The 13,335-nt window shown below is 41.4% G+C and overlaps 1 protein-coding gene across 2 annotated transcripts; it reads left to right on the top strand.

Moving 5' to 3' along the window:
• Nucleotides 1-620: 620 nt before the first annotated feature.
• LOC110983032 (uncharacterized) lies at nt 621-12,498 on the top strand. Of its 2 annotated transcripts, XM_087142228.1 has the most exons (8): nt 623-1,075; nt 3,854-3,918; nt 4,248-4,502; nt 5,189-5,290; nt 5,531-5,734; nt 6,557-6,811; nt 7,436-7,551; nt 8,617-12,498. In XM_087142228.1, the coding sequence occupies exons 2-8, from the start codon at nt 3,870-3,872 to the stop codon at nt 9,829-9,831; spliced, it is 2,196 nt and encodes a 731-aa protein (XP_086998354.1). In that variant the 5' UTR covers nt 623-1,075; nt 3,854-3,869; the 3' UTR covers nt 9,832-12,498. The 2 variants fall into 2 exon arrangements, with proteins under 2 accessions (XP_022097585.1, XP_086998354.1); XM_022241893.2 differs by having other exon boundaries at nt 621-1,075; nt 7,436-12,498.
• The last annotated feature ends 837 nt before the right edge of the window (nt 12,499-13,335 follow it).

The following is a 13,335-nucleotide window of genomic DNA, read 5'->3' as shown; positions in this document are numbered from 1 at the left end:
TTAAGGAGAATATTGTTTAATGCGCTGCATTATTATGCAGCATTGATGCACTTCTCTAATCTAACAAGAAGTGCAGTATAAAAATATAAAAATCGCACAAGACAGGATAAAATATAAGTGCAAAGATACACCGACTACAAAATGATGGTAATCGTCCCGTGAATGTTGACTTAAGGATTACCAGAAAACAGGACGTCTTCTGTGAACGGCGTGCTCGATTGAGGTGAACGGCAAAAATGCTGCGGACGAGTCCTAGATTCTGGAAGTGGCCGGGCCAGAGAACTTGGCGCATGCTCAGATTGTCAAAGTGACGTCATGGTGGCGTAGTCAACTATGAACGCGAAACTGTAAACCCCCGTATCCAAATTTCGTCAGCGGGTCCTCGTACAAGTTCGACAGTGAGTGGCAGGTTCCTTTATGCGTAGCACCAGAGCGATCCCTATCAAAAGCGCCCCTTTAAAGAAAGGAAATGACCCCAGTGCCCCGGTAAGTTGCTGGTTCCAAGGAAGCAGGAATAATTCTCAACAAACGGAAGGCCTATCGATAGCACCTGTTTAGCATAACAATTATCAGTTTTTATTTAAACCGTGGCTGATCCAAGAAGGAAGCAGTTGCCCACGTAGTATAAATGTGTCTGTTCATGTGTCGCTTCTACATACAGCGTTTTGAGCAGCAAGGGAACTTATCTGTCTATGCCATCAGTCGAGTCATATTTACCTGACGGAAATGGCAAACAACGCACCACCTCGATCCTTCATCTTTTAATAAGATGAAAAAGTGTTCACAATTGTAGGCCTGACATTCTAGTGCCAGAATGTTTCACCCGTGCCAGAGACGAAAGTAAATTAGTTGACTTGCAACATTGTGTGGGTGTTGGCACTTGGCCTTTCTTTTACCGGCTGGGAAGCTCAATCAAACGCTCACTTCCTGCATGTAGGGAACCAGCGGTCCACCAGCACCCAAGTATTGAACAACCTGTCAACGTCCGATCCTGCATTGTTCCATTTGTATTGTTGCTGTGCAAGAGGGACTCTCGGTTTTGATTTCTGAAAGAGGTCAAGTTTGACACCAACAGGTGAGTAATGATCAAAGTTGAAGATGGATCTTTCGAAAACTGCGGAATTGTTTCGAGTTAAGGCATATACAAGTTTAACCACGAACAGAGTCCCTGTGTCAAGTGTGTTCAATGAAAATCTTTGATGGATAGTTCTAATTTAAAAACAGTCCCAAGATAAGGAAACAGAAATAAAAATGTGCTGTGTATAAGTCGAGCGACATCAGCATAAAAACCACTTCAATTTCTCTGGAGATATGCCAAATTATTTACAAACCCAGCGTCGGCCTTGAACATGGTTTTAATTTGAATGTCATTGCAAGGCTACACTTTGGTTCAACGATATTGAATGGAATGGCAGGTGTGCCATAAATCTGACAATTTATCATCGTGGGCCATTTTGACCTAAACCCTGTTGGGGTACGGAATACGGGCGATTCACAATACCACCCAGTGCGCGTTTGGAAAGGGTCGCACTAAGATTGGTCAACGCGTTGCAAACTCTTGGAGGCGCACTATCATCGCCCGTATTTTGGGGGGTTTCAGTTGTAATTACGGAAGTTATTAACAAAAAATATCAGCGACATGTTTGACCATGCAATGTAATCCCAAACGCACCCCTTTGATGCCCGCTATGTTTAGTCACTCATTGATTCGTATAACACTTGTGACGGAATAACACTCATGCAATTTCCGATCGATTAACAGCCTAAGAAACTTTGTGTGTTTTTGTGTAAAAAACGATTTCATGCAATAATCAACCATAGAAATATGGAAGGGCTGCGTAGCACCGTGATCAGAATAACGACAAGAATATATTATCAAATCAGTGCTCTGGAATATGTGATTGCCGAGCTTTTGGTAACTGAGTACTTTCTTCAGGGCAAGCACTGCGACGAATGACGAACGCCTTGACCAAGGCTACCCCAACTTAAGAGAGACTTAACACTATTTTGCCAGTGCTTGCCCGCATGAGCGCAATGTGTCTCACAACGCAGGAAGAACCTGCGAAAAACAAAGTGTGCTAACTTAACATGAAAAACCAAAATGTGTGGAAATGCAACTTATGATGCATGCTCCCTAGTCACAGCATCTGCTGCTGATCTAAATGATCATCAAATAACCCAGTGACTGTGTGTCAGAGTCGTGGACCGGACTGGTCAACCGGCCTGTGATTTTCAGTGGAATAAAGGAGGCGTTAAGTTTCCTAGAAAATTGCTGAAAAACACGCACGCTTATGTCCAACAAAACCAGTTTTCTCAGTTAAGGAGAATAAAATTAGGTATCCTCCCCAATGGAAATGTCTATCTTCTACTCGTTCTTTAAAGTTGAAGTTTTTATGGCCAAGCTTACAAAATCAAGTCATCCTCTTGCTGATCTCTCTCCTCCCGAACATCTTCCAAGTAAACTTCAAGGCGTACTGGTCGACTCTGTTTGGTCCGGGAGGAGACATCTCCTATAAAAACAATTACTCTTCCAACGACCAAACAGGGGTGGACTCAGTCTCACGAGCGCGAGCGTGTCAACCACGCATGCTCACGTGCAGAGTTTCATATTGTCCAGCTTTATCCTCATCTCTGCCTATTTTCGGCCTTTTCGCTCCCACGTTACAAAAAGTTCAATGTCGACAACCATCCTTCTACATCGACCTCATCAGATAAATCTCAAAATTTTCGTCAGCATCCCTCTGTTTATTGTGAGCTTCTGCATGCTTGGTATCCGGGGCTCAAACAAAAATCAGCGATATTATCAATGTCCCCGGCCGTTAATAGCGTTCTCTTTGTTCACGATGAGAACTCCTGCTGGTGACTGTCTTGTAGGATCAGGTTAGCTCCTGGCACCCTCCACCAGACGCTGGCTGCGCTCTTCGTTTTTTCCCTTCAACAACCCCTCTTTTCACTATCGTCTCATCGATGTTCACCCTCCCCGGCTCCCAGCTCCACGTTTCCCTCCATTTTCGTCTGTCTTCGGCATTTTCGGCCTCTTTGCCATTCCAATTCCTCTTCGCACCGTCCCCTTGCTCCCAGATGTTTCGACAACTTTTTCACTGCTGCTTACATCAATGGACTCTTTGTACCCTCTATATACATTATTTTCAATCCTCTCGTCGTCAACTCACTCCACGCCACTGCCCTAACCCACTGGCATTTGATCGGTTTCTTGACAAGATATCTAAACTTTCCATACCCCGAAAAAGAAGGGGACACTTAATTCAAGTTAAACCGCGGGTAGCTACCCTACATGTAATGCGGAGGGGGATCAGTCCACTAAGCAATGAGACTTTGTCGACTATTTGTCTCATAATGCACGGCGAAAAGGCCTCTCCACGACAACCTCTTGGTGGCGCTCTGAATCGCCCGTACAGTCACTTCTAAAGTAAAAAGTATTATGTAACGAATATTGATAACGTTATGATAAAGTAAGAAAATATAGCATGCTGCATTAAAAATAAATTCACAAGTTCATTCAAAAGATGACACCGTTTATAAAAACAGACCCTAAATATACTTATAGGCCTACAAATGAAATTGAGATCAAAACCTTGTTTGTGGGAAAAATGCTGCTGTGGACAAAACTCCCCCCCCCCGAAAAAAAATTAATGACTTATTGATGTTGAAAAAACTGTCAAACCCATTAGAAATGCCCAGCACGTAATAGTAGTATAAGATTTATTTCATCTGGATGCCTGGATATTTAAATTCAGACCCTAAAATAGACGGCACATCAAATCAACACACAAATTACGGGTTTACGGGTCCTTGAAGGTAAAATCCTTTCTTTTTCTTGTATACTTTGCAGGAGACTTTTTGCTTTGATGTGGCTTGAGTCAGGTTTATCAACCATGGAAACATTCAATTCAACAGGTAAGCTCCAAAAGACGGAGTTATAATTTATTTTTAAGACAAATGTTTTAAATTAATGAATTAAAATTAAAATAAATTAAAAGATATCCAATTTTGAAACAGATTACGTCAGTCCTTATTAGTGGAATATTCTGGAAGCTTAATGGAAAATTATCAACTTGGGTTCCATTTTCGGTAATAATTCACAGGCAAAAAAATGGTCAGTCATTATGAAAATTTTAGATGTTGCGCATTAAGTCAAGTCTAGTAAAAATTGTGAATAACATCAAAAGGCGGAGACTTGTTTCAGGAGACTTTGGTAAACCTTCTAGATACGCTTCCATTCACAGGCATTAGCGAGTCCACTTTACGTACAATATCTGAAAAGCTCGGTCCTGAATGGGAGAAGCTGATGGAATATCTCGGTTTAAGCCCTGAAGAGATATTTTGGATCAAGAAAGACCAGCCAGATCAGACAAAGAGCCAGATCTTCCGCATGCTCGTCAAATGGAGGCGCAAACAATCCACTTGCATAGATCAGTTGGACGCCTTATACAGGGCACTAATGAAGATCTGCAGAGGAGACATAGTTGAAGAATTGAAAGGCAGGTCCATTGAATCAGGTTAAAAAGTTACTGACACAACTTGCCAACTAAGATCAGCTAGGATTCAATGCCAAATTGAAACCTTTGAAGTCGTTGACAAAAGGTTAATGGAGATTTTGTAGTAGAAAGATCCCTAAACGCTTCCAATACATTTGCGTTGCTTTTAACCAAGATTTTATCTACCACTGGGTTTATTACGTTTAATAAGAATTCCCCCACGTTTAGGACATCGTCCATCTCAATTTTCATTTGAACAGCAAATAAATGATAGGCCCCAACGGTCTCTAAAATTTTATTGGAATCTTGAAAACATGTTAGGTTTATAAATTTTCCTTCGATTCTCAAAAACATTTTGGTCTGCAAAGTTTCATTTGAAAAGATGGTAGGTCCGAAAGATTTATTTTTAGTCTGGAAAATGCATTGGGAATTTCAAAATGAGCTTTGTATCAAATAAGATTTTTTATTTAACACACGTTCGATTTAAAAAGCATTCGTTTTCTCTTCAAAACATTTCAGTTTTTTTCATTTTTTCTACTCTAATTCTGCTTCTTATTCAGCCCTTAGAATTGGCAACGAACTCGCAAAAAAATCCACCCTACTGGTGTTCTGTGGGCTCTCCCCCAGATTATTTATTGAGCTCTTGTTCTCAAGTTTTCAATTAATCATTCTTTATTGTCTGCACATAGTGGCCGGAGGAAGCATCGTGTCCTCTGTTTCAGCAGCCACGCACCTTGCAGACAGTCCTACTGAAGAAGAAATACAGCACGATAAGGCAACAGGGCCTGCATGTGAGTCAACATTATGTAGTTTTTCTTCTAACCTATGATTACCGTCTTCAGGCAAAATTGCTTCAATCACACTATATATAGCTAAAAAACGCCATTTGAGCTACAATTCAGACACCCCTTTTATTTTGTCGAAAAAATAGTTATGTTCGTAAAAGGCATTGACTATTGTTTCCACATGCAGTTGGATTATCAAAGTTTGTAAGTTTCTCTGTATGATTGCACACACTGTCTTATCTTCAGCCCTGGCACCGTTGTTGACTTCAGACACTCTCCCAACTCCTGCCAAAGCACCACTGGGGAATACAGACACTGCCCCATCCCCTGCCCCAGCTCTGTTGGTGACTTCAGACGATGGCACATCTTACGCTCCAGCAGCGGAAGATAGTGCAGACAGTATGAGCAAACAAGAACAAACACAGCACGCTGAACCACCGAGTACTCCACGTGAGTAAAATCAAAGGAATTGTTGTAAAATACAGTTATTCTTCAGCCTGACGATGGGGCGCTAAGCAGAGATATTCGCAAGCGCGAGAATCCACTAAAATATTAAGCTTGATGGTTCTGTGAGTTGGTAGAGCACTACCACTGTTTTCCAGTTGTCAGAGGGTACAAACAAGTTCCGTTCAGTTTGCTCTTTATCTTTATAAACATATCGCAAGATAAATAAATGCTCTTAACGGAGATTTGTAGGCTAAATAATCTCTCATTTTAATGAGTGGAGGAAAGTTCATACTTGATAATAAGTAAACAAACAGTAATAAAAAAACTAGAAAGCGTTGAAAATAAGGTAAAACTTACTGCAATGAAAGAAAGTAGAGAGTATGGGCGTATGGCCAACACGTTTTAGCATGAGTATTAACCTCGTACATTTTACTGAACTCGTATAGGGTAACCTGGAAATTTATTTTAATCATGGGACTTTATTCAAACCTTGTAATTTTCCAACAAACACAGATATTCTCACAATTTAATTGGGGTTCATATATAATAGGACTTTCCCCAATTTTATTTACTATCCCATTTTGTAATCTCGGGTTCCCACGCATTACTTGTTGGCTCCATGTCGAAAAAGAGGTTATTTGCTGTGTAGGACGCTGTAGCCAAATCTGATGACAAATACTAGCAGACTACAGATTAAACAATCAGTCAGATGATCTGTACCTTAAGCACTGTTATGAAATTAAATGGAAATAATTCTTTTGAATGATAGAAACTCGTGGATTGATGAAGGCTTGTTTAATCTTCTTGATGCTTTTCCGTTGGCAGGCATCAGTGATTCTGTTTTACGCAGGGTTGCTGAGAAGCTTGGTGGTGAATGGAAGAAGCTCGCGACTTCTCTTGGCTTAAGCGCTGCAGTGGTCTTCTGCATCCAGATGGACCAGCCAGGCCAGACAGAAAATCAGATCTTCAACATGCTGGTCAAATGGAGGCGCAAACAACCCAGCAACGTAGATCAGACAGACGCGTTATGCAGAGCTCTGAGGCAGATCGGCAGAGAAGATATCGCTGAAGAAATGTCAGGTATCGAATCACATCAATCACTAGCAAACGATTAAACGTGGCGGTAAAACAATAAGGGTTGAAGGTACTAAATCGTCTCAGTGCAAAAATGATTAATAGGACCATCAGAGAAATAGGAAATTACGCGTCACAGTTCTAATTTCACCACCTTTCCTAATGATCACGTTTGCCAACTCAAACATGACAGTTACATACAACCATGCTACCATTGGACAACCTGGACGGCTCTCGAATGTGTATCCTGTTATTATTTTTAAAAGCTGTGTTCGTCTGACTGTGTTTGGATATTTTTCCATTAAAAAAGAAATACGGTATATGAGTGCAATTAACCCCATTTAATTCATGGACTCCCATTTAAAATATTGACATAGTTTTTCACCTGCACATCATGCGATGTCAAAACCTCATGTACCTGATAACCAACCGAAAATGGCAGATATACCCAGTGGCTGTACAAGGTTAAAAAGAGGTCGCACACGATCAGAGGGCGCCCTGCATATAAAGCAAATTAACTACTATTTTGTGTGTATGCCTCCGTTTCATACAGTCCCCCATACTCGCCGTTTTTCTTTCTTTTTTTAATCATAAAAGAATTCATGGGGTATTTTTCCTGCTTTGTCACAGAAATTGCCAGACCCAGGGGACCGTATTGCTTCGACTATCTCAAGCAACAGGTCATCCAGTACTACAAGCAAACAGCAACGACTATTCCAGCGCACCCTACCGTCGAGTCACGTCGTGTAGGTATTGAAGATTTCTCAATTCCTCTTTGCCTAATAAAAAAGGTCCCTGGGAAAACAAAACAAGGGGCATTGGTGTCATTACCAGAAGGAAGGAGATTTCTGGATGAAGCTGAGACGATTACCCTAGATTCCATGGAAGATTTATTCAATCCCCAAAGTGTAGGGGAGATAGATAAGATTCTTCTTTTCGGCGGGGCCGGAATGGGTAAATCTACCCTTTTAGTCCAAATTGCCCACTCGTGCATTAAACTTCGTCCAAAATCCCCTCTTGCAAGATTCCAACTTGTGCTTCTGATAAAGCTTAGGCAAATGCAGAAGTCCAGCTGCGTATTGGATGCGATTTTTGACCAGATCCTACCAAACAACACAAACCTTACAAAACACGCAGTGAAGGGGCTCATTGATGAAAAGGAATCGCACATTGCTTTCCTGCTGGATGGCTTAGATGAAATTCCATCTGATGTTTTGCATTCCAAGGAGGGTGTGTACAGGGTCGAAGATATCTTAAGCAACAGATGTCTTAAAACAAGCTTTGTGCTGGTAACAACACGACCACACCTGGTTGACTATGTACTCCAGGGTTACCCAAATTACGCCCAGGTTCAAACAACAGGCTTTACATCAGAAAACACGCACAGATATATCAGAACGCAGTTTTCTTATGATCAAGACGGAGAAGCATTAGTTCACCGCCTAGATCACAACAGCTCACTAGAAAAGTTGTCACATGTACCAATCATTGCTTTGATGCTGTGTGCTGTTTGGAAAAATCAAAAATCACTTCCAGCTCAAATAACTGAATTATACACAGACTTTATCGAGTCTCTTTTTCGCCGCCGCTCAGTTGATAGTCGGGTAATGGCGGTGGTCGTTAATAGCATGGGTGGTAATGCAATGCAAGGGCTGCTTAACCCTAAGGAGGAAAGACTCGTTTTTGATCGAAGAGAATTTCAAGAGTGTGGTGAGCCTTTGCTAAATCAGACCTTTGATGTGGGTCTTCTTCAAAGTGAAACAGTCACAAGTGGTCTGAAAACGAACGTGTTGATTTCCTTCCCACACAAGTCTTTCCAGGAATACGTCGCAGCATGTCACATGGTGAAGTTGCTTGAAGATGGCGCCGACCGTTTCCGTCATCAGTTGAAATACATTACAGCAGATAATGTCCTTGATAAGGAATACCTCCTTCGGTTTTGCTGCGGGAGATTAAAGCAGGCTGCTGGTCTCATCCTGGATCACATAAGAACGATGGAAGGAGACGAGATGCAACTGCAGAGACTGGCTCGGCTGTTATTGTTGGAGTCAGGTACAGCAGATTTTGCTGACAAACTAGTCAGACCAAGGAAGGTGTCATGCGAGAGAAGCGAAGATCTGAGGTCATTTAGCTATTACGTTAAGCATGTCCCTCAATCACTTGAAAGTGCACACGTTGAAATCAGTTGTAAATCAAAGGAAGACCTCTACCTTTTGGGAGAAATTCTTTTGAGGAGGAATGTTGAGTCGGGGAAGTCCATTTTGGTCTCTTATTACATGTCGCACAAGGGGGCAGAAGAACTGCAGCTATTGGAGAGAATACTTAAGAACGAACATGGTAAAATAAACCTGTATGTACACATTGAGCGAGAGTCGTGGTTTGACTGGATGTGTGTGTCTATGAGCTTTGCCCGCATACAGGAACACGTATCCAGTTTTGCCTTGCGTATGAACCATCGATCACGGGGAGACGTTCTCGGTCTACTTAGTGCACTGAAACGATGTAGTTTGATAGCTCTTGTGCTGGATAGCATCGACCTGCGTGGCTGGCTACAGGAGACAGATTTCCCTGCAACATCAGGCCTGAAATACCTGCAATTCCGTGCTTGCCGATTGCAAGACGATGACTTGAAAGATCTTATCGCAAGCCTTGATGCTGAGCAGGGTTTGATCAGCCTTAACATTGGTCGAAACCAATTCAGTTTGAACGGAGTGAGGGCACTCACCGGGCATCTCAAAGGTCTCAGTACTATAGATCAGTTGTGGCTGCATGAGATCGGCCTCGATGCGAAAAGTGTTAGGGAGGTAGTAAGTCGAGACATGCCCCACCTGCAGGAGAACGGAGAGGGAAGGTTCGAGAGAAAGGAGAACCAGGAAGAAAAGGAGAAGAAAGGACTAAAAAAAGAGAGGGTAGAAACACCTTTTGTAATTATCAGTGCAGAAAAACTGATAACGGATGACGAAAGAGAAAGTGAATACAGATACATACACAGATCAAGACAGCGCTATAGCATAGATGAACTTTAGATGGAGTAGACATGAATTCTGTATTCTTCTCCTCTAAGTCTAACGGAGACATATACAGGTTCGAGAGAAAGAAATCGGGAACAATCAGTGACTGAAGTAGCCTCAAGAGCAAGTGAAATAGAAAGAGAAGAAATAAGAGCCATGAAAGAATCAAAGGAAGAAATAAGCGGGGAAGAAGAAACTTTTAATGAAATATCGTGGAAACTGTCAAATGTAATATTTGTTACTGTTTATATCATTTTTTCTAGATTCAGAACGTATGTAATAAAAAAACTGGAGCTGGCTACAGTAACAGTTAAATACAAATCTAAGAAGTAGGAGGCCTTTCTCTCTTGTTTGGCATAGGATAACCACGTTTCACTGCCGTGTGCTGATGATGCACGCTTGGTACACTGCCATTTTGGTAGCTGCTGTCAGCTTTGAGTTCTCCCATACACGGGGCGTGAGACGGCCCAGCGTTGTTGCAGCTTTCCCAATGCGCTGGCTGATCTCAATGTCGAGGAACAGGTTGTCACTGATGGTGGAGCCGAGGTATGTGAACTGGTGGACAACATCCAGCTCGTAGTTGTCGATGGTGATGGCTGGCGGGCTGTCCACATCTTGGCCCATCACGTTGGTCTTTTTCAGGCTGATGGTAAGTCCAAAGTCCTTGCAAGCCTGCGAGAACCTGTCCATGAGATGCTGGAGTTGCTGTTCGGTGTGTGATGTGAACGCAGCATCGTCAGCGAAGAGCATGTCTCTGATGAGGGTCATTCGCAATTAGGTTTTTGCTTTTAGCCTAGAGAGGCTGAAGAGGCGACCATCGCTTCTGGTGTGGAGATACACATCCTCGCTGAATGCTCCAAAAGCATGCCTCAGCAAGAGGGAGAATAAGAAGTCAAAGAGGGTGGGCGCCAGGACACAGCCTTGTTTTACTCCGCTCCTGACATCAAAGGAGTCTGACAGGCTGCCCTCGTACTGGATGGTTGCCTTCATATTGTCGTGGAACAACAACAAGAAGAAGTTAGCAATCTTGTAATTTGGTTATTGCTTACATCTTAACGGTCAGGCATATTAATTCCTGTAGAATTTTTCCCATCGTGCCTGTCTTTCGAGTGGCAAAAACTTCTACCCTCTTCCCCTAAATCCAATTAGCAACAAAATGCTCTGTTTGGTACACAGAACATAACCATACTTCTCCTATACTTGCATTCTTTGGAGAGCCTATGCTATTGTATATTATACGTCAATGGAACATAAATCTGATGGAATTAATTGGTGGCTTGTTTATTGTTGAGGAGGTGCTAGTAAAATGAAAATATACCCACACTAACCGTGATTCTAATTTCATAATTACTTTATACCAACGCACCAACCCAGATATTCTCAACTTAATATTTACGAGAATATGCACGATGATATTAATTGTAGGTGGGAATACATTTGAAGGGTTTTAAATCCTCACTGTTATTGTACGACATCTCTGTGCGTGTACACTTAATTTATGAACATAAAGTCTACGATTAGTTTTACAAGCCATTTCTGTTAATCATTTAAAGTGTAACATGTCAGAACTGTACAGTAAACAGAATTACTGACTTCCTCTTTAGAAACCAGTTATCGGAGCCCTTTCTCCTCGTTAAACCCTCTGGGGAGCCGTAGAATACAGCGTATCTAAAGTGTGGGAAAATGCATCGCTGGTGCCATTCACTCAACAGTTATGGTAGACTCTAGTCTAATGTTCAAGTGAAATTGTCGCATCTGTTTTGTTTTTCCTTTTGCAATGTCCTTTTGCAACATTTTAAAGCAGTCATCAGTGCTGCATCATTTACATATCACTCAAATTAAGGAAAAACAGCGTTTATTATTTTCCTTAAAGGTCGCGTGACAGTTTGTGAAAAGCCAAACAAACTAAAAATTGTAAAGACAGATCAAGTATTTGTGCTTCAAAGTTTAACACAATTTCGCTGCAAATGGTTCGTAATGGATAATTTGCTCCTCTTTGTGTAAGGTGTCTCCTGTTTGTACTGCCAAGTAGTTATATGAGCCAAAATTTAGACTTTATCAATGCAAATAAAGTATGAATTTTAAAACTATATTTACTCACTTTGTAAAGTGTACACAATGCTGTAGATTATTTGCTACTGCTATCCTGTGGGCATCGACTGCGTTGCATTGTGTACACTCCTGTTGTATCTGTGGTAATAAATATCGTACGGTTTCTACATTGTTTGTTTTTGCAAAAACTAAATAGTCCTGAGGTCTGATATTTCATTTCCGGTGTAATGTAATTTTGTGAATATGTTCCAAGTAGACAAAATATCCAATTCTTATTATCATCCCCTCTTTATTTTTGCACGAAACAGTTTGTAGACGAATCCAGTAACTTGGGAAATGTCATCAGTGCTCATTTGCAGTGGCTCGCTGCTCCGCAAAAGTTGCACCATAAAACCCAACACCATCAAAACCAACAAATTTTTCCATCCTCAAAGGGTGCTATCAAATATGCCAATTGGAACTACGCTGCAATCATATCGAGTGTAAACAATGAGAACTTGTAGCACTACTAAGATTAACACTTTAATTTTTAATTACTTCTCACATAAAGTATCAAAGCAGATTTAGACTTAGTGGAAAAGTAGAGGTTAATAAAATCTCATTTTTTGGCACAAGTCAGAACTGAGACAATGTGGCTTATTGTCTTTAACTGTGTTACTTTTTAGTGGAAAAAACTGAGAAATTTATTGAAGTGGGATTTCAATCACCGTCTTCCTGTGCTGGCACTCTACCAATGAGGTTCAAAGCGGTATGCGGTTCTAGTCTGTCAATATTTTTTTCAAACGAAAATGGCAAATCCCAAAAAAGGATTTTTTTCGATCGAGGTTTCCCCTTCCACTTTATTACATTTTTTTTATTCCAAGCACTTTTAATGTAACAGAAACTGTTCAAAATTTTGAGTTACTAACATGTTAATAGAACATAAAAACATACAATAAGTGCACTAGTGACACAGAGCAAGCTATTTCAAAGATGAATTCCGCATTTACACTGCCCTCAGAGTACTCTATTGCAATTCGCATACACAACAAATTGACACCCTCAGTGACTTGCTGGCTTCTAGAAGGGTTGTCCACACCGGTTGAATAATTTATCGCGGCCCCGTCGACAGCTTCGGGCTTATAAAGGGCTGCATCGCCTATTAGGGGACACATCACCAGAATAATTGATAATGTTGATGCGTATGTCTTTTGCCAATGAGGGCCAGCTGGCCCAGGCGGCACTCCCGGGAGCCCTGCCCCCTTTCGAAACAGGCCTGATTATTCCCATTTCATTCACACATCTTCTGAGCAATGACTACCTTGGTATACGGCCCTGTGATGTATTGTAATAATGCTGCACAAGTTGCATTTATAGCATACATGGATCTGCCTCTGTAGGTAAACACTTCTTTAACTTGCTTGGATTTCTAGGTGAATGTTTCTTATCTTGCTTTGCCATAATTATGTCCACCAAAGAGTTGTACCA

The sequence above is a fragment of the Acanthaster planci genome, linkage group LG10, assembly GCF_054643075.1.
Source record: "Acanthaster planci isolate LZ-2023a linkage group LG10, COTS_SCS, whole genome shotgun sequence".
Taxonomy (NCBI): Eukaryota; Metazoa; Echinodermata; class Asteroidea; order Valvatida; family Acanthasteridae; genus Acanthaster; species Acanthaster planci.
The sequence above is the reverse complement of the archived record's forward strand: the minus strand, read 5'-3'. Positions and strand labels throughout refer to the sequence as shown.

What these genes read in the sequence shown, in the direction of transcription:
- LOC110983032 (XM_022241893.2), top strand. Translation starts at nt 3,870, where the DNA reads ATGTGGCTTGAGTCAGGTTTATCAACCATGGAAACATTCAATTCAACA. An exon ending in CATAGTTGAAGAATTGAAAG is followed by an intron (nt 4,503 to 5,188) that starts GCAGGTCCATTG and finishes GTCTGCACATAG; the next exon opens with TGGCCGGAGGAAGCATCGTG. An exon ending in TAAGGCAACAGGGCCTGCAT is followed by an intron (nt 5,291 to 5,530) that starts GTGAGTCAACAT and finishes TCTTATCTTCAG; the next exon opens with CCCTGGCACCGTTGTTGACT.